General features: G+C 37.2%; 1 protein-coding gene across 2 annotated transcripts in view; it reads right to left on the reverse strand.

The window, feature by feature from the left end:
- LOC134210848 (uncharacterized) overlaps positions 1-27,155 on the reverse strand; it is a 331,227-nt gene that overhangs the window by 54,370 nt on the left and 249,702 nt on the right. For both annotated transcript variants that reach the window (XM_062687203.1, XM_062687202.1), the window contains one exon: positions 14,623-14,702. In XM_062687203.1, the coding sequence (XP_062543187.1) occupies positions 14,623-14,702 (80 nt within the window). The remainder of the gene's footprint in view (positions 1-14,622; positions 14,703-27,155) is intronic.

The raw sequence follows: 27,155 nt of genomic DNA on the forward strand, positions 1-27,155 counted from the left end.
GCGCACGACTGAAATTTCAGAGACTCCAAATCTTCCCACAAACGGATCACAGAATACTTTAGAGTACAATAGGTATTAATTTTTATTGACCGTAGATTTAAATTTCGTAATATATTCGAAAGATTGATGCACCTATGCACATCTGAAGTATTGGAGTTTTGAATGGCTTTGCATTGAGTACGGATGGATCTTATTTTTCCGAAGTATAGCCTCAGGAAAGTATTGGATTATTTTCGAATTGGCTTTGTCCGAACTGGCTTTAAATTTAAATTGAATATAATTTCGGAAAATCTGGCTGATTAGTGATACTGCTCAGTTTAAATTATCCGACACAAACATAATTCTAGAAGTACTTCGGAAACACCAGGATTTACGAAGAGCGAAGGTAATTATTCATGGTAGAAAAGTTTTCTCTGGACAACCACCACGTCTATCCCAGGCACCGTAACGACAAAATGCAAACAACCGAGACAGACACTGATCCACTAGCCAACATCCAGCAGAGGGGAATTATAAACTCCGACCAAAGTAGGTCATTCATCAATTAGATATTTTACCTCTCTTTCTGGTTACCCTGGTCTCCGTGTCCGTGTCAAAGAATCCCAGTTGCAATTACTGCCTCTGGCGTATTGCAGGAATCGATGATGGTTCGGTGACTGAACGTCGAAAGGACAAAAATTCAAGGAAGAGAGTTTCGAAGGAAAAGACGTTGATATATGTATGAGGAAAAAATTGTCAACACCATCATTTTAAGGTTTCTTTTTATTTCGACCTTTAGTCTTTCGAGTTTGTTGCCTTTCAACCTTTTGCCATAGACCCGGAGAAGGAAAGTCGTTGCATAATTTTCCGAAGAAAGGTGTTCGAAGTGCGGCTTGACACGAGTGAAACGCGTCATCAAAGAGATGCAGAAATATTCAATATTCATGCAAAGTATCCCTACATCCTATTTGCAAAGGAAATCGTACTGGAATTCCTGGACGGGTATGAAACTGCCACCGGCGATGGATCAGGGCATGACACCTGGCCCCGGGAGGGTAAGTTTGCCATAGAAGAGATTGATAATTGGATCGTTTCCCTTCCTCGTTAAATGTCCCCGTTGCTGTGAACATAGGAAACGAGTAGTGGGATTGCTGGTAAGAAGACAGTGATGAATGAATTCAAGGAACACGTCAATCGAAGGAAATTGATACACCTTTTCACAGGGAAACAATGTTCACGAATACTTGGAAGGGTGCGATTTAAATTAATTTGAAGTGTCAGCAAATTGAATGCTAATTGGACATAACATAAATGCTCAAGTAGCGATTAAATTTAAGTGTTTAGAAGAGACAACAAGAAACTTTAATGTATTGAAGTAAACGTAGGAATGAAGATAGGACTTATAATAAGCGCTCAGAGGCAAGCAAGTTTTCACATAACATATAGGCATCTTTGCCGTGAAATGTGGTCCTTCTCTGATTTTGAAACGCTAGCGAACCTAGCGGTGGAAGTCAAGCTTTACTCAAGAACGAGCATAAGGTAGAGCAGCAGCGCATGCTTTTCTGTTTCTTTCTATCGCCTTGGATACACGGGAGGGCCGTTCGTTGTTTGTTGATACACAAAGAGTTCACTTTGAATTTTGCTGTTTGTTCTATGATGTCTATCTGTTTTGTGAAGTTTTGATTAGTCAATTAATTTGTGGAAGTACAAATGCTATTAGATAGGAAGGTTTTTGTGGCTTTTCAAAGGTGAAAAATTAACACCACAAGGAAACGGCCTACTTTTTGAGTGACTTCGACTTCGATTTAAGATCGATTGACAAACTTGATCAAGATGAATACACTACTAGGTGCTCCAACCTGCCAAGTTTATGGAAGAGAAGAAGGCGGGGGTGAAAAATTAATTTCCAATGCAAAACGACAACAAACCGGCTGGCTCTCCAATACTAAAATCCAAGATGGCTGAATCGTGAATTTGGCAGATTGGAATTCATCTTGAACTTGATACTGTTATCATAATTTGTTGTGTAATGCATCAAGGAATAAACAATATAGCTGAGCGTAAGGCAAATTATTTTTTCAAACCGTAAAAATAAACAGTGGCAAGATAGTCCAAAATATGGTGAATTATCTGTTTACCTGAACCATCGACTTAAATTTCAGCTCTGCACAAATAGGGTAAAACGTCCTATCGTTGTGGTATGCCCTAATGTTGCGGTAGTGTTAAAATAGTCCATTCTGGATATAATACCATTGAAAACAATTGTGGGTACGCTAAAACTCTTCGGATTAACAACTAGAACAGCTTTTGTTTGACAAAATTCCGTTCAAAATGATGAAAAATCAAAATTTTTCGTTAAAATTTGAATCCTTTGAGCCTATTATTGCGGTAGTGCTAAGGTCCTATTGTTGCGGTATCGCTCTCCATAAGAATTACATGCAATACCGCAACAATAGGACTGACCTTCAAAAAATATCGCAACGATAGGCAACTGCGTCCTATTGTTGCGGTAGTTTGATTTTATTGTAATAAAAACAAAACAACATAAGTTCAGCATAATTGACGTAATATTTACGAAACTATAGTTAACGAGCATCCTATTCAACTACTACAATGTGGAAATCGACCAACATGTAATTTTTGAAGAATTTTTGCAATAAACTTTGTTTTGACACGGTGCTTAACCCCTCCATAATAGGTCGTTTTACCCTAGTATATTTTATTATTTAAATAGTCAGAGACAAATTAAAGACGTAGATTTAAAGTTCGTGTATAAGACAACGCCTAGTACATTATATTTTAAATATGTTCCCAAGCTCAATTTTGGCGGTATAAAACCTTTCCTTTTTCAAATTCTTGCAATACACGTTGAACTGAAAACTTTCCATACAAATTTACATTAGGTTAAAGTGGATTCGGGAAATCAATCTCCCGTTTAAAAGGCACGAATGCATTTTCCACTGCTCTACGATCTACTCCAATGATGTCCACGATGTCATCAACAGTAAGATCGAGACACTGAAGACGATCTTACTGTTGAGGTCGAAATACGTATCTATCAAGGTACAATTAAGTGGTGGAATTCAATGGAATTGTACAAACTCGTCTTATGACAAGTGAAGACATTCCACTAAAAAGCTCAAAATAATTTTCTTCTCAAAATAATGTTCTTAACGAATAGGACATTTGGCCTAATATGACCTTTGGCCAAATGGGATATTTGGTCAAACGGGACATTTGGCCGAATGGGACATTTGGTCAAACGAGACATTTGGTCGAACGGGACATTTGGTCGAACGGGACATTTGGCTAAAGTTTCATCGAATATTGTTTTACTTTCGCGAGTAGAAGTAATCTAGTTTATGTATCGTGTTTCGCCTATTTGTATTCCACTTTTATTTTAATGATAATGCTTATTTAAACACTGTAAGTGGACAGACAAACATATTCCAAATTGTTATCAAATGCAAAGTCATATACAAGCTTCAACATTTTGCGCTGCGGCAAGTGCTGGAAGCATTTGCTAACAAAAGTAACAGCGTTGCTAAATCGTCTGGAAAAGTATTTGCATATCTCTCATTATAGGATCCCTAACCTTTAGCAGATTTGTTTGCTTTAATCTCTGTGACTTCTAACCGCATCGGCGTGTTATGCAAAGTACACACCAGTCAAGCAGTTTGACGAACATTGACTCCGCCCCAAGAAAACGCTTCGGTTGCTGCTTTGTTTGAACGTGTGTGAAGTTGTTCGAGCAACCATTTGACAGTTGGCGACTTGGTTGGAAAAAATTAAAACGGTTTGATTTTGGTTTGAGTTGTCGGGGGTGGAGTCAAGGTTCGCCGAACATGTTTGAGCATTGCTAGTGAAGTTGCTCAAACCCCCATATATTTTTTGATGGTTGGTGCTCAAGTTGGCGCTTCGGTCGTTCGTGTGTGATATCGTTGGTCGAATAAATTGATTGTTCGTGCCGCTGTTGGCAAAACTTTATGGATGTTTGAATAAACGAGAGGTGGAGTCAATGTTGGTCAAACTGCTTGACCGTGTGTACGTTCCATTAAATGTTGGGTTATCCAAGAACTTCTTGGCTACAGACCTAATATAAACGAGCGTAGCGATGAAGCTCTTATCTCATATGTAACTGGAATAACCTCATTCTGGTCGCCTTGGGTGATTCATCATCTTTTTAAAGGTTTGAATGTTACATATCTTAATTGGTCTAGTGCATATATACGCGACTACAAGTCAGCACTATAATGAATGTTGGATTTGGATTCCCAGTCTGGTAGGATTTTTCTAACTTTCTTGGGCATGGAGTATCATTGTGTTAGCCTCGTGATATGGTAATGCAAAAATGGTAATTTGGCTTCTGGAGCTGGAGCACGATGGGGCACGTGACCCACCAAATTGAACATTTCCTTTACTTGTACTTGAATTCCACCCTTGATTAATCCACCTAGTAGTGTTGGTGCCTTTGTCGTGCAAAAAAAATACTATAAAATATGAATAAGTGTTTTTTAGCGTGCTTTGCGCATAAAGATAGTATTTTGGCCATAACTTCTGATCCTATTGTCCGATTTGGCCAATTTTGGATAGCAAATAATGGAATAGGATTCCCCATCAAATGGAACTTGTTGCCAGTAATTTGTACAATGATCAGTTCCGAGAAGTGTGTCTACAAAATTTGTACACATACACACAAACACGCAGTTCATCAAGCTGAGTCAATCGGTATATAATACTATGGGTATCCGGGCCTCCTATTAATAGTTCGTTTTGGAGTGGTCATATAGCCTTTCGGTACAACTTGTACGAGAAAGGCAAAACTGTTTTCGACTTATATTGATAAAGAATTTTCTTGGTTTTCTTGAAATAATTTACGAAGGAAATTCTGAAGGAATACCTGAAGAAAATTCTTAGAGTCTTGACCTTAAGGAATTTCTGGATTTATCTCCTTAGTAATTTCTGGAGAAATTTCTGAATGAATCCCTGAAGAAATTTTAGAAGGAATTTTTGGAGGTATGCCCAAATAAATTGTTTAGGAAATTTAAGAATGTTGATAATTCCTTTAGGAGTTCCTTTGACAATTGATCTAGGAATTCGTACGGAGATATCTGAAAATTCGTCCAACAACTTTGGAAGGAAATGGCGAAGGAAATTCCAAAGGAACTACTAGATGAATTTCCGAGGGAATGGAATGTCTTATGGAATACCAGAAAACATTCCAGTGTAATTATTAAAATAATTTCTGTCAAAAAAATTAAAAGTATGGATGTTTGTAGTTATCGACCATTCTCGCTTGAGTCTTGCTCTGTATACGGCTCCACACAATAGTACAGTCGAATTTAATTACCATTCTGCTTTCAATGCACTGCTGTATGGAGGGCAAAAAACGTAAGTGGCGGACCCGTCAGCAGAGGCAGTTACGAGAAGCCCGCGGGATAGAGAGAATCTCCTTTCAACAGTGTAATCCAACAGACTAATGAATAGACTTTCTTTTTGAGCATTCCGAGGGATGGTTTCTTTGAGGAATCAATCAAATCATTACAACTCAAATCCATTACAACTGTGGGGAAGTGTACCCATCTACATGGATAGACATTTTTAAAAGTATTCCAAAAATAATTTCGGAAGGAATTCCTGATAGAATTGTCAAAATCATTCTTAGAAGAGTTTTTGAAGGAATTTCCAGAAGAATTTCTTAAGAAATTTCCAACATGTCCTAAGAAGTTCCGAAGCTATTCCTGAGGGGAAATTCCAAAGAAAAACCCGGTTTCATTTGTTAAGGTTTTTTAAAGCAATTCCTGGAGATATTACCGATCGAATTACTGATGGAATTTTTGAAGGTATACTAGAATGAGTTTCTTGATGATTTACCGAATTAATTTCTGAATGTATGTCCTAGGGAGTTATTTAAGGTATCTACGAAAAAAAATGCAGAAATTCTCCTGCAGTAAATTCCCAAAAAATTCTTGAGAATATCCGCAATCTCGATATTTTGGGAGTTTTTCTTGGAATGTAGTCTTGATTCTGAGTTGAGTTGAGAGTTGAAACTGAGTTGAGTTGTCCGTATTTTCGAAGAAATTCCTGGAAAAATATAGGAATTTATATGTAAATTCCAATAGCTATTTGTTCGGAAAATCCATTAAAAATTCTTTCATAAATTCCTTTCAGAATTCCTTCAGAAATTCATTCAAAAACTCTGTTCGAAAATCTTTTCAGGTTATTTTTCGGTTATTCCTTCAAGAATTGAGTCGGAAATTCCTCCAGGAATTTCTTCAAAAATCTTTTTAGGAAAACCACTAGGAATTAATTTGGACATTCATCAAGAGATTCCTTCAGAAAACCATCCGGAAAGGCCTTTGTATTTTTTCAGAAATTCCTTTGGAATTTCCTCCAGGAAGTCCAGGAAGGAATTCCTTCAGTAAACCATACAAAATTCTTGGAAGGAATAATTCCGGGAAGAATTCCAATTTGGAGGAATTTCTAAAAGAATTTTCGAAGAAATTTCCAAAGGTATTTAAGTGTTAAACCTATTTTAACTTAAAATACACTTGAACAACGGTTTGCAAAAAAAAGTAACTTACAAACGAATTTCTAAAGAGATTCCCGAAATATTTCTTAAAGGATTTCTGAAATTTTCTAAGGTCTACAGGAGTTTCTGCTATGTCTGAAACTCGAATATGCATATGTACAACATGTGATAGATTTAGTTCGGAAAAGGTATTGGAGGGTAACTGCCCCTTCGGTGGGCTTTGATCCCACGACCCCAGTACGCTAGACAGGTGCTTTTCCTACTAAGCTACGAAGGACCTCCGTCGTCCTCCGCAGCTTAGCGGGTACTGATGAAACCAAATTCCTAACACCGGGCACCAGCCGAACTCTCGCAATACATTTTCAGAACTAACTCTCTCATATGTATTCTTGTACACATGCCAACCAAGTAGGATGAGTATTTAGTATTGCCCGGCTCCTACACACTTGCTTCATCAGCAACGGCGCTCAATGAATTTTCAGAGCAATGCCTAAATTAATTTCCAAGAAAATTCCTAAAAAAACTTCTGGAGACATTTCGGTAAGATTTTCCGAAAAATATCCAAATAATTTTTCAAGGGAATTCTTGGTGGAAGTTCTGAAAAAAATCATTAGGGAAATTCAAAATTAATTCTTATAATATCTTTTTTTAAATTTTCTGCGGAATATTTTGAGGATTTTCCACACGAATTTTTGGATTTGTATTCGAAGTACTTTCCAATGAGTTTATGTGCTGTGATGCGGCAATGTCCTAGTGGAGGATGTAATGTAAACGTTTGCTGTACAGATACAAGCTATAGCTTTTAGGATGTTTGACTGTAGTTAGCAGTTATTCAAAAAACCTTAAAATTCATCAAAAACATGATATGCCTTGCCCATAAAATTTTTTTATGGGCCCAAAATTCTTCACGCCGGTTCACGCCGCCGCCGCCGCCGCCGAACATTGCTTACGGCGTGACGCCGCCGACGCCGCCGCCGCCGGTGTAAAAATGGCCTTACGCCGCCGCCGTTCTCAAATACTTCGGCGCACAGGTCTAGTTTGAATCTGGAGCAAAATAGAACAAACTCGCTGGTTTCTGTTTCAGATTCATATTCAAATTGACAGCCCCGAACGATTTGAATCACTGCTGATTTTACTCTTAGTTCGGCAGATGCAAACGCACTGCTTACTGTGATATTTGTGTTGCCCAATCATCGGCGTGAAATACGAAATTCGGCGGCGTGGGTCCAACCGGCGTATGGCGCGCCGCCGACACCTTGACCGGCGTCGGCGTACGTCAATAAGTGCCGGCGGCGGCGGCGTGGCGCGGCGGCGCACAGGTCTAAATTGGTCTAATATATATTCAGTCTTATGATCTGTTTGATCAAGTGATATTTTCAGCAAAACTGTTCAGTTGTATAACCCAACCAAATTAACTATACGGTCAAGTTCCATTTATGTTCAAATGACACGAAAGGACATTTTCAGCCGTATGACTTGTTCGGCCAGAATTCATTTGCTGCCATACGGCATTTTCAGTTTGTTTCGCCAAACTTCTCTTTCGGCTGAATGATTTATTCGGCCAACTAATCTCCGGAGCCAGTTTCCAGTACCCACAAGGGAGAAATGAGAAGGATGAATTGTGAAGTGAGAAGTGGGATGTGACAGGTTTCGGCCAATAATCTCATTTCTCATATTTTACTTCTCACTGTTCATATCTAACTTCTCTTTTTCTCTTTTCGTACTATGCAGTGAGAAGTTAGATACAAAGTCAGAAGTGAGCGATTCCAAGCAACAGCATCAAAATTTAAGAAAATTTTTAATTCATGATTTTCTATTGAGTTGAAACTTTGCACAGTTTTTCAATTTCATCTAAATCGTCATTTTTCGATATCAAATCTTCATATTGAGTCACGACTAACTTTTCAAAAGGGTGTATGTGAAAATGGTTCAAAAATATTTAAAAAGCTGCACAGCAAAAACGGAATGTTCGATTGTTATGATTTTTTCAGCAAAGTTAGACAACTAAATGGTGATTCTTAAGAAAATGTGCACAGTAAAAAAAAAATTTTTTTGCCTTTAAAAATATCATTTTTGTCACAAAAACTCAAATATCTCAAAACCCTATCTTTTTTCGAACGTAATTTTTTTAGGGAAAACGGTTCATTATATTAGCTATCTACCATAAAAATTTGGTGATGGTAAACTAATAAACAAAAAAGTTATGACATTTCAAACATTTCACAATTTTCACATATAGTAAACAAAAAAAAAATTTCCGTGTATTTTTTTTCAAGAATCGCAGTTTGATGCTGATTTTATTGTTAAGGGCCTTGCGTGAGTTAAACAAGTTGTTTGTATGATATTCCATATTTATGTATTCATCGATATTATGTATATTATATGTATAAATATTATATGTATAAATAAATAAAAATGAATTAATATTATCCTAAGTATTAAATTAAATGTGGCAGTTACACAATGTTGTTATAGAAACTCTAAGAGTTTTGGGTTTGAATTTTGGTATGGGTTATGATATCATGAAAACAGTTTATTAATACTTATTTTTTATTTATTTTTATTCAAATTTTTTAAAATATCGAACACTTTTGAATTATTATCAGCACAGTTTGAGTATAGTTTTGCTTTAATTTTATTTTTGCAATTCCTGATCATAATATTTGGTTTACAGTTCGTCTTTGAGTGATGAAACGGCCTACTTTTCCATACCAACGAAATGGGTGCTTTAATGAACATTATGCAACTCAAATGGGTTGCATAATATTCATTATGACACTCATTTGGGTGCTATAATGAAAAACAACTTCAGAACAGTAATTACATGACTACATTTTGCTGAATTAGCTTCGGTAAGTGCTCAAATAGTGAATTCTATGCGCCCCGTAATAATGTAAATAGTTTGGTGGACACGACATCAAAAATTTCCTTAGTCAAGTACATCTATCATTTCACGGCTTATCGAACTATGCAATGTAGCACGGTAACATGGAATCTGATTGTTCTTCGCAGCAACATAATTTATTGGCAAGAATGTTGATGTGAAGTAAATTAGACTGTACAATTTTGGTACAGATTTATAAAAATTAAAGACCATTTTTCGTCATTGCAAAAAATAGCGTGTGCAACTCGTTGCAAAACTCGATTTTTTCAGCGCTCGTAGTATTTGTCCAACTCGGCAAGCCTCGTTGGATAAACGTACAACTCGTGCTGAAAAAATCATCTTTTTGCAACTTGTTGCACAAACTACTATTTCCGACAATGGAATGAAACAGTGATATTTTTGGGTTCCTTGGATCGTTTTCGCGTTATTAAATTGCTCGCTGAGCTCTGAAGCCTTTATTTCGTACTCTTCAGTAGTAGTAAAACAAAATGATAATTTGGTTAAATCTTTTTCTTTTCTACGATTTGCCCAATCAAAAAGTTCTTTCGCAGTTTTAATTTGATCCTCACGTTCTTTGGCTAAACTTGCTCTTGTGGCCATGCGCTTTATTGTTCCTCCAATAGCATCACAAGGACCTTTGCCATGTGATGTAGCAAAAATGCCATTCTGCATCAATTCCGTACATTGATTTAAATTGACATAGGCTCGAAAAATTCTTACGATTTTTGTACTGCGACGCTGCTCCATCAGACATGAAATATATCTTTTGACTTCTTTATGCTTATCAACGCGTAAAAAGTTAATCATTTTTTCAATGAACAAGTTTACGGATACTGAATCGTGTCTTAAATCTTCGGAAATTATAATAAAACTTAAGTGTTCAATTTGCGTACTTCCATTAAAATAAATAACGAATGGATGAATTGTAGCTTGTTGTACGTTCCAGTGATGGGACTGCACTTCATCTTGCAATACAAAGCTGTAATTTTCAGAAAATCACAAATGACTAAAATTCACCATTTTGTAATGTATTTTTCGTATTTTTTAAAAAGCTGGATTGTTCTGTTTTAATGAAATCGTGAGGGATTAAACTTTCTAATTTCAAGCAAAAATATGACACAAACTCATCTACAGGTTTTACAATAGTTTCTATGTCACACCTATCCGTGGTCACCCATTGCTCAAATGATAACTGATCAATATATTTTTCTTCAAACTCAGCGAATAAAGTATTTTCCAATGATGAAGAATCTGGACAAGATCGTAGATAGCAATTTGATGTTGTATTTTCACACAAAAGACTACCAGTTAACATTTTAATATCCTTTGTTAAATTGATTCTTTTCAAACTATGTAAAATAAGATTAATATTCTCATGGGTTGTGCACACACACACATTATGTGTTCCTGAATTGGAAAGAAGCTTACATTGCCTTGGCCGAAGGCTTGCAAATGAGGAAAAACCTATTTTAATATTATCGTGAATTTCCTTGAAGCGTGTGTACGCTTCTTTCAAAGTCGTCATCATTAATCGTTTTTGGATTGCTTGACGCTTTCCATCTTTTTTACTGATACATAATCTTTTGACCAGGCATAGCTCGACTTACTTCATCATCTTCAAAATATTGAACTACTATTTCTTTTGTCTCATCTGTTAATGCAGTACTAGACCTAGTATTTTTGGTTGAAAGACAGTTATTCTTCAATTGTTTTGCCTCTTTTACTGTATTTCTATTGGTTTTGAACTCATCAATGGCATCCTGAATAGACCACGAACTTGGCAGCATCGACAAAATCAATAATTTTTCTTTCCTTGTCGTGGCTGCATTCGAGAACCTTTCCTTCATATTTATAATTACCTCATCGTAGTCTGTATTTTCCACATCGTCAGGTCCTAATTTGAAGAGGTTTCTTCGTACAGCTTCGTTTATTTCACGGTATTTTTTCTCCGGTAATAAACGTAATCCAACTTACTCCATTTAATCAGAGTCACTTTTATCCCAGCTATGCCCTCGTTAAAGCGTTCGATGTTGACCTTTTGGATACACTCATCTTCCGATTGATTTGTTGAAACAGATTTCGCTGATGGTACGGTGGCAAGGCTCTCAGCACTTAATACTTCTGGTAATTCCTCAGTTGTTGTCGATACATCTGGCAATTCCTCAGTTGCTGTCGTTTTCGAACTTCCTGCGCTCTGCTCAACCGATGATATACAGATTGCTCTTTTGTCAACGTTTAGACGGCAGGACGTGCAAATGCGTAAATTTGTATTCAATGTGGACATTGGAGCATAACCAGTCGCTTTCAGTTTATCTATGGTGCTTTCGGTGAGATTTCGTAACTCTTTTGAACACTTTTTTCCATCAAACGGCCTACAACAGTTGAGAAAGCGGCTACTCATGTTGTTCGTAATATTTCAATAAACAAAATCACTTTTAAGTTTTTACTGACTAGTTTGGTGTCATTTGCTTGACTGAAGAAAAAATTACTATAAGATCTTTAACAACCTTAGTAGTAGTAATTTTTTGCTTTTTCGTGAGCATTGTCATGGTATGTACCTATCATGCATTTGTTGTTGTTGAAGATACCCGTTTCCTCCCGATCATAAAGTCTATTCTCTAAGAGGTATATTTTTTGCAGGTAAACTATAGACGTACACGTGTATATAAATCTTTGATTTTGCAGCTTTTGTCTTAAAAATAACATTTCTGATATGTTTCTATCAACGTTATTATCCACAGGTTTCAACACTATTAAAAGAATTTTTCGCCAGTCACGTGCAATGAAAATTATGACACTATCAATACTTTTGATCACAACACTGGATCGTGTCTAAGTTTCTTATAGATGCTATGAATAATTAAATCAAAATATCATGAAAACAACTTGTTTAAATCACGTCCCTTAACAATAAAATCTGCATCAAACTGCAATTCTCGAAATAACTTACACAGAAAAAAAAATTTTTTTTACTAAATGTGAAAATTTTGAAATGTTTGAAATGTCATAACTTTTTTGTTTATTAGTTTACCATCACCAAATTTTTATGGTAGATAGCTAATATAATGGACCGTTTTCCCTAAAAAAATTACGTTCGAAAAAAGATAGGGTTTTGAGATATTTGAGTTTTTGTGACAAAAATGATATTTTTAAAGGCAAAAAAAAATTTTTTTTTACTGTGCACATTTTCTTAAGAATCACCATTTAGTTGTCTAACTTTGCTGAAAAAATCATAACAATCGAACATTCCGTTTTTGCTGTGCAGCTTTTTAAATATTTTTGAACCATTTTCCCATACACCCTTTTGAAAAGTTAGTCGTGACTCAATATGAAGATTTGATATCGAAAAATGACGATTTAGATGAAATTGAAAAACTGTGCAGAGTTTCAAATATTTTCGAAATGGTCGCTCAGGATCGACTGACATGCCCCCGTGGAATGCCTCAAGTGAGACTTAAGACGTCTCGACTAGTCGAATTTTCGGGCCAAATCACCCGTTCAGGAAAACGTCATTTTGGCAATATCAACTGTTCGGCTTTCGGGAATCGATCTGTTCGGTCAGTTGACATTTTCAACCGAATGATCTTGTGACTAGTTCGCCCAAATGCGTTGTTCAGCCAAGTATCTTGTTCGGCTGTATGACCTTTTCGACTGTATGACCTATCCGGCCGTATGATTTGTTCGGCCTAACGACATTTTCAGCTAAATTACTTTTTCGGCGGTATTACATGTAACCGCTAAATGTCATTTTTGCCCAAATGACTTGCTCAGTGAAGCGGAATTTTGGACCGCAAAACCCAGCCTGAAGTGATTTTTGATCAAACGATTTCTGCGGCCGATTTTTTTTCGCCAAACTTCTCTTTCGGAAAAGCGACTTGTTTGGGTTAATGGCTTATTCGCCCAAACTTCTTTCGCAAAGAATGCCAATGATTGATATTCCTAATAATGCATTTGAAGGTATTCTGATAATTATATGTCCCCAGCTAGAGCCCCGGAACCGGTTTTAGTGTACCCGAAACTGAATCACCATGCTTCCAAATTTGTTCAGACGCATCGCAAATAAGTATTAGAAAAATGGGTATAAAAAAGACAAACATTGAATAAGAAATGTTTACTCATCACCTCTCTTCGATGCAGAGCCAAACAGGATCACTGTGACGGAAGTAATAATTAGTTCAAATATTTATGCTTGCTTTTGCTCGTCCAATTTGGGTGATGGGACTGCGGAAATTATTCACACCAGGAAAGACTGTTTTCCTATCCTTCACATTCGTAGAATCTCTCACGTAGAATGTAGAAAACGAAAATTCACCCGAGACCATTTTCCGGATCCCACCCCTGTGAACGCTAATCCTGCAGACAGATCATTTCAACCGTTAAAATATTTTCTTGTTATCTGCGATGCCTTTGTCAATTTCCCAGACGTGCTCTCGATGGTAATGAGCTGAAAATTCGGCTTTCCTCCGGCAATTGGGGCAATAAAAAACGACGATGACCTGCAGCACGGTGAACGCCAGAAATCATAAAAGTCAGCAAATCGGAAAATCAAACCCAGAAGCCGAATAAAAACCATCGACTGAATGGGGATCGCTCATGTCGATGTAGAAGGCTGCACAGTGAGACAGTGTTGAACGAAATTATTTTGAAAAATCTTTTGCAATGAGCATATTTCTCGCTTAACTTTTCAAAAGGTCCTAAGTAACATTTTTTTCATGATTTAATTTGAGTACTGCAATCAAAAGCTTTCATATTGGTCTGTTGATTGCACTATTCAAATTAATTCATGAAAAAAATGTTACTTAGGTCCTTTTGAAAAGTTAAGCGAGATTTCATGAAATTGAAAATTTCGACTATAAAATTAGATTTTGTCTTGATGAAATTTGTTTCAAAATAAAGTCCCATCTAGTATATAGCTTTTGTTTGATGAAAAATTGCAACTTATATAGAGGTTTACCAAAGTTAATTCAGCTAGATATTTCTAGTTTTCAGAAATACTTTACCAACGCTCTCTATATTTTCCTAGAATAAATTCAGTAATACATTGATGAAAACTCTAAAACATGGTCAATTATGGGCGTCTGATACTTCTATGTGACAACACCATGGTGTTGGAAATTTCAGACGAGGAAAATCAGTACCACTTAAAAGATGAAGCAGAAGTGAAAAGCGACTTGTGAAAATGAGAGGACCGAAATGAAGCGAACGAGTGTAATGGAAATTCAATTACCTGACAGACGCATTGTGTTCGGCAATCCAATTTGAATGTTTCACCGTGAAAGTATGTTGTATTTCCTACCGTACAGCTACCTGTGAAAGAGTAGAGAAAGAGAAGAAAAAAATCGAAAAAAGAGGTGAATGTAGTCGATCGTGACATGTAGAACTTGTGAATAAAAGGAACCCAACCTCTTATATGTACGACTTTATGTGCGAAAAAGCATGAATGTATTAAGGTGTGGGGCATGAATTTCTGGAATAGGTTCGAAAAATGCTGCCACTTGCCGGCGTATGCAGACGGAAGCTTTGCCTTCAATCCGACGACGACTCACGACAGTACTATTGGGTGCTCCAGGTTGTTTCAAGGTTCTGCAAATGGATGGCGCTGGCGAACCACATTCTTAGTCATACGGTGACGGAGATAAGAAGAAATCAATCGAAATGGAATTTGTATATGTGGGTGAACCACCCGATAGCATTACTAGATGTGGTTCGATAGAACGATTCGAAAATGGATAATGGACCTGACATTGGACCTAATTTTTTCCGCACTGTTGTAGATGGTCGAAATTCTGTTAAATCGAACCAAGCGCCATTAAAAAATACCCTTTTTTACTTGAGCTAACAAATGTAGCAATTATATTAAGCCCACAAGTGTGGCAGTTTTCATATTTTACGAAATCAATTTTCGCCTAGCTGCTAGCAGCTGGTTTTCGAGAAATAATGATAGTAATGTTTATAGGCGAAAATTGATTTCGTAAAATATGAAAACAGCCACACTTGTAAGCTCAATATAATTGCTAATTGTTAAAGATCAATTATTTTTATACAATTATTACACAATTGTAAAACGCTTCAACTAAACAGTTTGCGATAAATGAAAGTGAGTGAAAATTCGGGTCATGGTGATTTATCGGTGTCTTACCCTACCACAGGTTAGTCAGTAAGGCGTTTGGTGCGGTTCAGCGAAATTCCGGTAACCCGTCGGTATTTGATTGATATGTATGTCGTTTGGACGTTTTACGATAGACAGTAAGCATGATGCATGATGCCTTCCGAAATCTGATTTCCACTTACCAGGTACGAAGAAGCCTGAGCAGAATTTGAAACAGCCTCACTTCCTTCCAATAGGTAGATCATTCCGCTTACAACAAACAGGAAACCGCTAACTTTGGTGATTCCAATTCAGAGCAAATTGGGTACCAATTTCTCTCACCCATTCAATTCAGTCTGCCGTACGGTAAAAGTGTTCGGAGGTTGATTTAGCATGGGGAGGCCTGTTTTACGAACTACGAAAATTAATTTGGTGATTATTTCGATTGAGAGATTCCAGCTAGTAGCCGTCCAACCGGATACTTAACGGTTTGTTGCCTCAAGACATTACAGGAAATATAGGAGAAGCGTTTCCGGAAATTTGCACCCTCTCGCAACAATTACGCGGGTGCGCCAAACGGCAAAGAAGAAAATTGAGTTTCGTTTTACTGCAAGCTACAACAGCGAATGAATTGCTTGTACATCGTTGAAAGCACAGCTCCACTTCGTTGGAAACGTAGCTTTTTTTGTTCGTTTATACTCCTTCAATTTAGTTAAATTTTTCCTGTTCCAGGGTTATCTATTGCAGAAAATCTGAGAAAATCAGTACTTGGATATTTAAGAAGATAATTCCCAGCAATAATCTGTTGGATCGATGTGCAAGAAAAGCTTTTCTGATAACAATCAAAACAACAGTCAAGCTCCACCGTTCAATCCGCTTTTCTCTACTCAAAACACCCCAGTTATTATGAATAATAAACAGCCAGTTTCTACCGCAGCAGTGTTTACATGGTTTACCAAATAGCTCCACCGTTTTGTTACTCTATAGCTTTGAAAAATAAAGCCAAAAATTTGTTATATCAATAATATTGTATTTCAGTCATCCCCGACCATTCAACGGTGATCATTTGAAGATTCATTCCAAATGTCGTCATTCAGTAAGTATTATCAGTTTCGGGTGCTTTCAGTGCAAAGCTCACCAAAAATCTAACGTTTATTAATAGTACTATGGAGTGGTTGCTATACAATGTCAAATCCACAATCCCGCATCCACCTTTATCTCCAGTCCTTAACCTTGTGGTATCCAACATTGAAAATCTGTGGGATCCTTAAACAGAAAGTTCGAGACCACACGAAATACAACCTAATCCAATTGAAGATGGTTCTCATGGAAAAGTGACAGAAGATCTCACAGGAAACAACTCAAAACAGGTAAAATCAATGTAGAAGTCTTCAGAGCATAATTGTAGCAAAAAAATGGACATATAAAGGGTTAACACTCCTCCAACCGAGATTGGTTTTACTTACACGAACGACTAAGCCTCGAAAAAAGTCAAATCGCTATTTCGCAGCCGTCAGGGAACCGATTTGAACAATTTTGGGACTTACAAATTTTCCCGTTCTCCAAGACCTAATGATCTCCGATCAAACTTTTCGGGGCTTTTCGGGACATTGAAAGGGAAAGGGCCGTTCTGCCGAATACCGTTGCCCGATGCCATTTGGCCGAAGGCCACTAGACCGAAAGTTGTTTGGCCGAATATTCCATTTGGCCGAACAGACCATTAGGCCAAAAGTAATTTGGCCGAAAGGATCATTTGGCCAAATAGGACATTAGGCCGACAAAGACATTTGGCCGAATAGGACATTTGGCAGGACGTTTGGCTGAATACGACATTTGGCCGAACACGATCTATCTGCTCACTTCGCACTTCTCACTTTTTACAGAGAGCAGTGAGAGGAGTGAGTAGTGAAATGTCTCACTTCCCATTTCTCATTTTTCACTTTTCACTGTGAAAAATGAGAAGTAAGAAGTGAGTAGTGAAACGTCTCACTTCTCACTTTGCAATACTCACTTTTCACAGTGAGAAGTGGGAAATAAGTAGAGAGAAGTGAGACGTCTCACTTTTCAAATGACTTATTCGGCCAAATGTACTGCTCGGCCAAAGTACATGTTCGGTCAAATGTTTTGTTTAGCCAAATGTCCTGTCTGGCCAAACGTCCTGTTTCTCCAAACGTCCTATTCGGCCAAACGTCCTATTCGACCAAATGTCCATTTCAGCTGAATGTCCTATTCGGCCGGATGACCCGTTAGAATAAATGATTTTCGGCCTAGCGGCATTCGGCCAAATGGCTTTCGGCCGTACGTCTCAGCAAGTCGTGATTTTCATACAAATTTCGTGGTTGGTACTCACCAGCTCGATGTTCATGATTGCTGATATATGTAAGATATTTTGGAATCAGTAAGACTTAGAGTCTTGCCCTCTTCTAAAAATTTGTCCAAGAGGTCAAAACATAATTGGCGCAGTTAATATTATTTCGGAACTCATCCGCTTGGTGGCGCTTAGGATTGTGGTACCGGAACCGAAATACCGGGAATACCGACAAATTCCAGTACCGAAAATACCGGTACTGAACACCAATGAGAACTGGTATTTACAGTACTGAGAAAAACAATAAAATATGTTCAATCAAAGGTAATTGCCTATTTCCGGGGATTAAACCACCCGACTTGGACGTTAATTTACAATGTTATGAAAACTCATATGTGAGATACAGATATTGATTTGGAAAATGTATTGGAGGTAACCACTTTCCCTTCGATGGGACTCGAACCCATCGACCCTACAGTACGCTAGACTGGTGCTTTAACCAACTAAGCTACGAAGGACCTCCGTCGGCCTTCGCAACCTAGCGGCTACTGAACGAGCTCGAGATTCCCAAATTGGACGCATAGTCAAATCACTCGCAATCCATTTATCAAGCCGATACTTCCACATGTGTATTGTACACGTCCACATTAGAGGAGCGTGAGTATTTAGAATGTCTGGCGGCTATACACATTCTTCATCAGCAACGGTACTGATCAAGTGAGGTTGTGTAAGCTATTTGCCAGTCGGTCGTCAAGCTCAGACCCGACCGCATTGCGTAGGCAAGAGCACGCAACTCAAGTTCAGTTCAATCAAAGGTAATTGCCTATTTCCGGGGATTAAACCACCCGACTTGGACGTTAATTTACAATGTTATGAAAACTCATATGTGAAGTGAATATGTACGTTATGTGGAAGATATTGATTTGAAAAATGTATTGGAGGCACCAGTCTAGCGTACTGTAGGGTCATGGGTTCGAGTCCCATCGAAGGGAAAGTGCGACTGAAGTTTTGATTTACTGTCAAAATTTCAATCGCATGAAAAGCCCAGCTAAAATGAAGGAAATTCATAATAACATCTTAAGCTCGTCCTTCTCGGTTATTTTGGCAATCGAAACCAGCTGGGATGAAAACGTATTCAGGGACGATCGCGATTTCTTAGAATCTAAAAAAAAAGTCTGGCGGTGGAGTTCTAATCGCAATCTCTAGCAATTTTAATTCAGAAATAATAACTACCAAAAAATATAAGAACTTTGAGCATGTTTGGGTGAAATCTAACATTGCAGGAGAAACCCATGCTTTTTTTCTCTGTGTATTTCCCACCGGAACATGCGCAAACAACATCTTATGAAAGTTTTTTTTAAAAACTGGAGAAGAAATTTTATCGGGACTTCCACCTGAAGTCAAAGTACATATTTACGGAGACTTTAACCAACGCACCGTTGACTTTATTCCGGATTCAGAGAACACTTATGGAAAATGAAACACTTATGTCACTCCTCGGCAGGTTTAGTCATCAACGTCAACAAAACCAAATCGTTGGATGTAAACACGGTGACTCCTTCCAGTTTCACAGTAGCCGGGCAACTAGTGGAGAATGTTGAAAGCTTCCAATATCTTGGTAGCCAAATGGCGTCAGACGGCGGTACCAAGATCGACATAGGCGCACGGATCAAGAAAGCAAGGGCTGCCTTTGCGAGTTTAAGAAATATTTGGAAAAACAGGCAGATAAGTGAACGCACCAAAATACGAATTTTCAACTCTAACGTGAAATCTGTGCTGTTATACGCTAGCGAAACATGGTGTGTATCAGTGGAGAACACTCAACGGCTGCAGGTGTTCATTAACAGATGCCTGCGGTATATAATTCGGGCCTGGTGGCCTCACAACTGGATCTCAAACAACGAGCTCCATCGTCGTTGTCACCAGAGGCCGATAGCAACAGAAATTCGGGATCGGAAGTGGGGCTGGGTCGGCCACACTCTACGTAGGGGCGGAAACGAAATCTGTAAGCAAGCATTAGACTGGAACCCAGCGGGACATCGCAGCAGAGGCAGACCCAGAGGCTCATGGCGGCGAAGCCTCAATAAAGAAATAAAAGAAGTCGACCGAAATCTAACCTGGCAACAGGTTAAAGCGATAGCCGGGCATCGCTCAGGATGGAGATCTTTCAAGTCGGCCCTTTGCACCACCGGAGGTGTACAGGATCCATAAACTAAACTAAAACTATGTTTATATTTGACAGAACTGCTAGCCTAGGACTTAACCAAATCAATCACATTAAAAATCAACAGAACTGTTACCTTGATCTCCTACTAACCAATATTCAAGAAGATTTCTGTGTGACTAAATCATTGAATCCCTTATGGAAAAACGAAACATTCCACACGGCAATCGAATACTCTGTGTTCGTTCATGAATATAAAAAACCCAGCGACTGTGACTTTGAAGAAGTCCTTGAATACAATAAAGCAAACTATGACAACATAAGACATAAGCTAAGTAGATTTAACTGGAAGCAAATTTTAGAGAATGAAGATAATATTGAATCTTCCGTTGATGTCTTTTATAACATTATTTTTGATATTATTATTGACGAGGTCCCAAAAACAAGAAAACGACGGAGCGGAAATTCTAAATATCCAATTTGGTACAATAGGCAAATAAAAAATTTAAAGAATCGCAAACAAAAATTACATAAAACTTACAAGCTAGACAAGACGAATGAAAATTTGGAAAAATATTTAATCATCTGCGATCAATTAAAACTAGCAATTGATGTAGCATTTGAAGAACACAACACGAAAACAGAAAACGAAATAAAGTCATGTCCAACGAACTTCTTCAATTACGTAAAATCAAAATTAAAATCAGACAATTCTTCCGTCAACCATGTATTTAGACAAACGCGTCGGTAATTGCTCGGAAGATATCTGTACTCTTTTTGGAGATTTCTTCCAAGAAATATACACCACCTTTTCGGAACAGGATTGCGACCTAGATTTTTTTGCGCCTATCCCAGAATTCGCTAGGGATATCGGTGTTAATCAGATCATGGTGAACGATATTCTAAACGCTTTAAAAAAAACTTAGAAACATCTAAAGGCCCTGGGCCCTGTAGCATAATCAGACTAATAATATTAGCTACAAATTACAAGTTACAAGTCAACAAGTTACAAGTTACAAGTCAACAAATTACAAGTACTTGTAATTTGCGTCGCATAATAATGTTTTGCCAACTAATAATATTAGTACTTGTATTATTAGTAAGGCTGAAATTACAAGTCCGTCAGGTTCATTTACCTGTCAAAATTCATCCAACAGTTCACTGTCAATGCGGAGGTAAACGATTTGTTTACGTTTGTTTGCAAATTTGTGGATAGAATATATATATTAGAGTGGGGCGCGGTTGTATGGAAAAACGCAAACTTCGTCCGATCAAGTGAGATCAAGGTTTTTCTGAATCGTTTTGGGGTCCCAATCAACTGTGCAAAATATGGGCTCGATTGGTTGCAACCTCGCATGCCGCATCGCGTTTTAAATTTACATGGAGATTAGTATGGGAAAACGTACTTTTTTACAATTTTGCTCTTAGCGGCTTCAATTTATCATCAATCACGTGACTCAATACGTTAGCATCTAGTCTGGAAGATGCCGAAAGACTTTGCCGAAGAAGGTACGTAGCTGGAAGGTCTTCAAAAAATGTTATTACGTTTCGAAAATTGATTGTGTAAACCATATGCAAGAAATCAATGTTTCTGCCAAAACTACCGGACAACCAATGGTTCTCCAAGGACAAACCCCAACTCCCTTCCCGTCGGAATTTTTTCTTTGTGAAATGAATCTGGATAGCTCCCATTAGCTCTAAAGCCCTATAATATCAATTATTTTGAAATAACACTCAATTAAATTATTGGTCTACGTAGTACGGCAGTGCTGGCAGAATAAACGATTTTTTGCATATAGTTTGAACACTCAATGTTCTAAGCGTTATAACTTTTTTCGTGGACGTTCCAGCAACGTGCCTTCTTCAGCAAAGTTCTTCGGCATCCTTTGGGTTATACTTTAACGCAATGTGCCACTTGGTTTACGATGAACTGAAGCCTTTAGTAGTAGAAATGCAAAAATGTACGTTCTCTCATACTAATTTCCATACAAACTTCAAACGCGATGCGGAAAGCGAGGAAGCAACCAATCGGTCCCAAATTCTGCACAGTTGTTCAGGACCCAGAATGGCTTCGAAAAACCATTGATTTGAAAAAATGATAATGACGCCCCACTCTAATATATATTGACTGCGATAGGTATGCACGGAACTCTCTCTGTAAATTTATTGATTCCGTGGTTTAAGCCGGCTTCGTGGCATTGGCATTTTTAATGCACACTGGAGTCGTTTTTGCGTGGTCTTTGGGATTGACTTAAGTTTTAATTAAGGCGATTTGTAAGTTACGCGAACGTATGCTCCATGAGAAATCGAATCCCGCTAGACTTGTTTGTTGTGGGTTTTTGAAGAGGGTTTAATTTACGTGTATTGTGAGACTTATGCGAGTTTAGGTTTTGCTTCTAATTCGATTATGAAATTTGGACGATTTCTTTTTTAGTTCAAACTACTAACTGATGAAAATATCGTAATAAATTCTACTCAGAATTTAGGTAGTTTTTCCGTTTTTCTTTTGTTTCCCATGATTGTTGTTAAACATAAAGCAATATGCATGGTCTTAAGTGAGATTGTTTAGTATTATAATACAATAATACTACAATAAAACAATAATATAAATTTCAGTAAATTAATATATTCTCAATTTTGAGATGAATAAAGTCAACTTTGGGTAAACTAAACTCAGCTTTGGTTAATATGTTTTGAGTGGATTAAGTTAAACTACTAAGTGTTAGGAAACTCATTTCACTCAAAATTGGGTTATTGGTCCAAAGTACGGATTTGAGCTAAAACAACCCACTTTTGAGTAGTTTTGTTTCATAATTCTCAGTGTTATATCGGAACGAGAAATTTATTCTTATTGCACAGTATTTCATTATATGATAATTTGAAGCAACTAGAATAATAGTTTCTTTCTCTGTTAAGTCGTTAAAAACAATAAAACGATGCATAATTACTTTGCACGGCTAAAATAATAAAATAAAAGCTACTTGTAAATTAAATTACAGCACCATTCATACTTGTAAAAGAAACTACAAGCCAACGCTAATAATTTGTACTTGTATTTTCTTTATGCAACAGTTACTTGTAAATTCCACTAATAATATTAGTGCGGTTTACTTGTAATATTAGTCTTGTAAATTCATACTTATAGATTCATTATGCAACAGAAAAATGCAAGTTACAAGCTACTCTACTAATATTATTAGTAAAATTTCGATTATGCTACAGGCCCCTGGTCCTGACGGTATTCCACCGATATTTATGAAGAGTCTGGCTAAAGAGCTGACTGCACCTTTGTTTTGGCTCTTCAGATTGTCATTGGAATCCGGAAATTTTCCCAGGGTATGGAAAAGCTCCTATCTTGTGCCTATCTTCAAATCAGGCAAAAAATCTGACATTCGTAATTACCGTGGAATAGCCATTATCTCTTGCATTCCCAAACTTTTTGAAAAATTATTTTCACAACTTAAAAACAGAATTACGAATAAGCAGCATGGATTTTTCAAAGGTCGCTCTACCGCTACAAATTTAATAGAATTAATTGACTATTCTCTTAATGCAAGGGATAATGGTAACTACGTTGATGCTCTATACACTGACTTTAGCAAGGCATTTGATCGCATTGACATTCCAATGTTACTCTTCAAATTGCAAAAAATTGGAATTGAGCCAGAACTCCTTAGATGGCTTGAATCTTATCTCACAGACCGGCAACAAATAATAAAATTTAACGGAAAGAAATCCAATCCCATTCAAGTCACTTCAGGAGTTCCACAAGGCTCTCATCTTGGCCCTCTTTTATTTATATTATATGTAAATGACATTACCTTCATTCTCAAAAATATAAAGATTTTAATTTATGCCGATGACATAAAGCTATTTATGGAGATAAAAATGAAGACGACATAATCATATTCCAGAATGAAATATACACGTTTCATACATGTTGCAGAAAAAGCCTATTGCAACTGAATGTAAAAAATGCAACATTATATCATTCAGCAGAAAGCAGAATAACATCAAATACACATTTTGTACTAGGGAACAATACTGTAGAAAGAAACGATAGAGCTAGTGATTTAAAAGTGATTTTACATTCGAAACTAACTCTTGTGATCACTATAACACAATCATACACAAAGCTAATAATATGCTAGACTTTATCAAGCGTTTTTGCTTCAACTTTCAGGATCCCTACACAATCAAAACACTATATATTTCATATGTACGATCTATACTGGAATATTGTAGCATTGTATAGTCGCCTTATACAACCACACATGAAGAAAGAATAGAGTCAGTACAAAAACAATTTCTATTATACGCTCTTCGTAAATTAGGTTGGACGACATTTCCTCTTCCATATTATGAAGCACGTTGCATGCTTATAAATATACAAACTTTGAAAGCGCGTCGAGAATGTGCAACGGTTTCATTTGTTAACGATATAGTTTCTCAACGTGTTGATTCAACTGAAATTTTATCGAAATTTAACTTTTACATACCTTCTCGGCTACTTCGACATAGAACATTATTTTTAACCAACCACTGCCGAACAAATTACGCCAAATTTGGGCCTCTCAACCGAATGATGGCTGTTTACAATCAACACTGCGAAACTATTGACTTAACAATGTCTCGGCATAACATTAGACAGTATTTTCAAAGAACAAACATTACAAATTCAGCAATATAAATTCAAAATCAAATTATACATCACTTTACTAAAAAAACCTATTATTTAATTATACTATAGCATAGCCACGGCCCTCCTTAGCCGTGCGGTAAGACGCACGGCTACAAAGCAAGACCATGCTGAGGGTGGCTGGGTTCGATTCCCGGTCTAGGCAATTTTCGGATTGGAAATTGTCTCGACTTCCCTGGGTATAAAAGTATCATCGTGTTAGCCTCATGATATACGAATGCAAAAATGGTAACCTGGCTTAGAAACCTCGCAGTTAATAACTGTGGAAGCGCGTAATGAACACTAAGCTGCGAGGCGGCTCTTTCCCAGTGTGGGGATGTAATGCCAATAAGAAGAAGAAGAAGAAGCATTACAAAAACAAACATGTATATGTATATGTACTAGTCTACGTTGGTTGACGAAATAAAATAAATAAATAAATAAATAAATAAAAGATACAACAATGGAAAAATTACATATTTGTAAATAAGAAAATTACATTGAGCTTTTAGTGGAATGTCTTTACTTGTCATAATACAAGTTTGCACAATTACATTTAATTCCACCTCTTCCACCACCACTTAAGGGGCCATCCACAAAGCACGCCACGCCTCCAGAGGGAGGCGAGGTTCGGATCAGTGTGACGATCCACAATTTTTTTTATAGTTTTGTTACAAAATGCGTGACGAAGGAGGGAGTGGGGTTAAATATCGCCGAGTTTTGCGTGACGTACTTTGTGGATCTACCCTAAGTGGTGGAATTAAATTGAATTGTATGAACTCGTCTTATGACAAGTGCATGCTTAGCTTAGCTTGATTGACTCTACCCATCGTAGTTGCTAGTCGTTATTGGCCGAAAAACAACAAATACACGCTAGAAATGAACTACTCAAAATTGCGTCGCATCCGACTCATTTTCATTAAAAACGGGACAACTCAAAATTTGAGTAAAAGATACTACTTCAATAAAATGATGATTGCACTTAAACTAGGAGTCTGTTTGTCGTAAAATGCACTTAGATAGATAGATAAACTTGATTCGCATCTGTCGTATTAAAAATTGATGGAAGGCCAAGCTTAACTTTCGCGAAATCATCATTTTATTGAAGTAGTATTTTTTACTCAAATTTTGAGTTGTCCCGTTTTTAATGAAAATGAGTCGGATTCGACTCAATTTTGAGTAGTTCACTTTTAGCGTGTAATGCACAGCTCACCAATTGAATAGTTTTCTCGGGACTAGAAAGCTATTCTCGCTGTACATGCCTCGGAGTTTCACAGTCAATTAAGATAAGGGGAGGCAAACTAGTTCGACACTCATTGCTACAAAAGGAAGGAATCCTACGAGGAATCCTCTGCATCTCCATCAGCGCACTGGAAATGAATAGTATGTTAGTTGGGAAGGAAATACATTGGAAATCGCCTTGGTAAGCGACTAACTAGGGTAGAATACGGCATTGGCAGGGTGCGACAGTTGTTGGCACCCTCAACAATATTTGCGTTTTCCAGCAAACATACACTATTTATGAACATAATTTTGATTCAATCTCATAATTTCAAGTCTAAGCTTTCATTTAAATAAGTTGTTTGTGTAAAATTAACAAGATTTGATGTGTTAATCACCGAAACAAATTTGCACCTACGAAATCCTTGCCATTATTGCATTGCCAAAGAAAGCAGCGCACGAAAAGCAAACTGTTACTTACTTTTTTGGATCGCCTGTTTCTCCTCTTTATTGCGTATGACACGACAAATTAGGTACGTAAACTAATTTTTACACTTTATCACCACTTGATTATCACCACAAAGAGCAAATTTATGCAATATTTGCTCTACTAAATAAAATCGGGACTGTTCGTTTTCTTCACCCCCCTGGCGTCCTATACTATCACAAGGGGTTTGACAATAGCCACCATGTCCACGGACGGTAGCTCATTACCGTCCGTTGTTATTGTACGAAAATAAACATCATGTGCTTTGTTTACTATTTGTTTTGGTTAAATCTTAAAATTGTTTTCAAAATAATTTGCAAGATTTACATCTTTGACCATGGGAATTATGTTATTTGATGATAAAATATAATAAACTTTCGAATTGGAGAGATTCTACAGGTGAAATCAAGCGCTACACGAAATCATTTTTCGTAACTTCTCCCGCTCCGAATCAAACAAAATATATTATTATTGTTTATGCTGTGTTGGGCATCACAGTTGAAATGGTCCGGGGATGCAAATCGAACAACATTCATTAGTGAAATTGAAATGAAATAAATGGTGTGCTGAAAGATGTTTTAGGGTTATATTTTCATGCCCATAATAGCTGGTATTATTTTTGAACAAATTGAAAAAGTGTAGCCAACAATATTTTGGATAAAATCCAGTTGGTTATAAAGGAACGATTCGGGAGAAGTGCTTTTCAAAATGTATGCTGGACATATTCATGAAGATGTTCGCTACGCTGAGAAGCATCTCTTGCCACGGGGCTGGTTTTCTTTGACAGCAGCACACTTCGGAATAGAGCGAGAGA

The sequence above is a fragment of the Armigeres subalbatus genome, chromosome 2 (assembly GCF_024139115.2).
Source record: "Armigeres subalbatus isolate Guangzhou_Male chromosome 2, GZ_Asu_2, whole genome shotgun sequence".
In the NCBI taxonomy this organism is placed as follows: Eukaryota; Metazoa; Arthropoda; class Insecta; order Diptera; family Culicidae; genus Armigeres; species Armigeres subalbatus.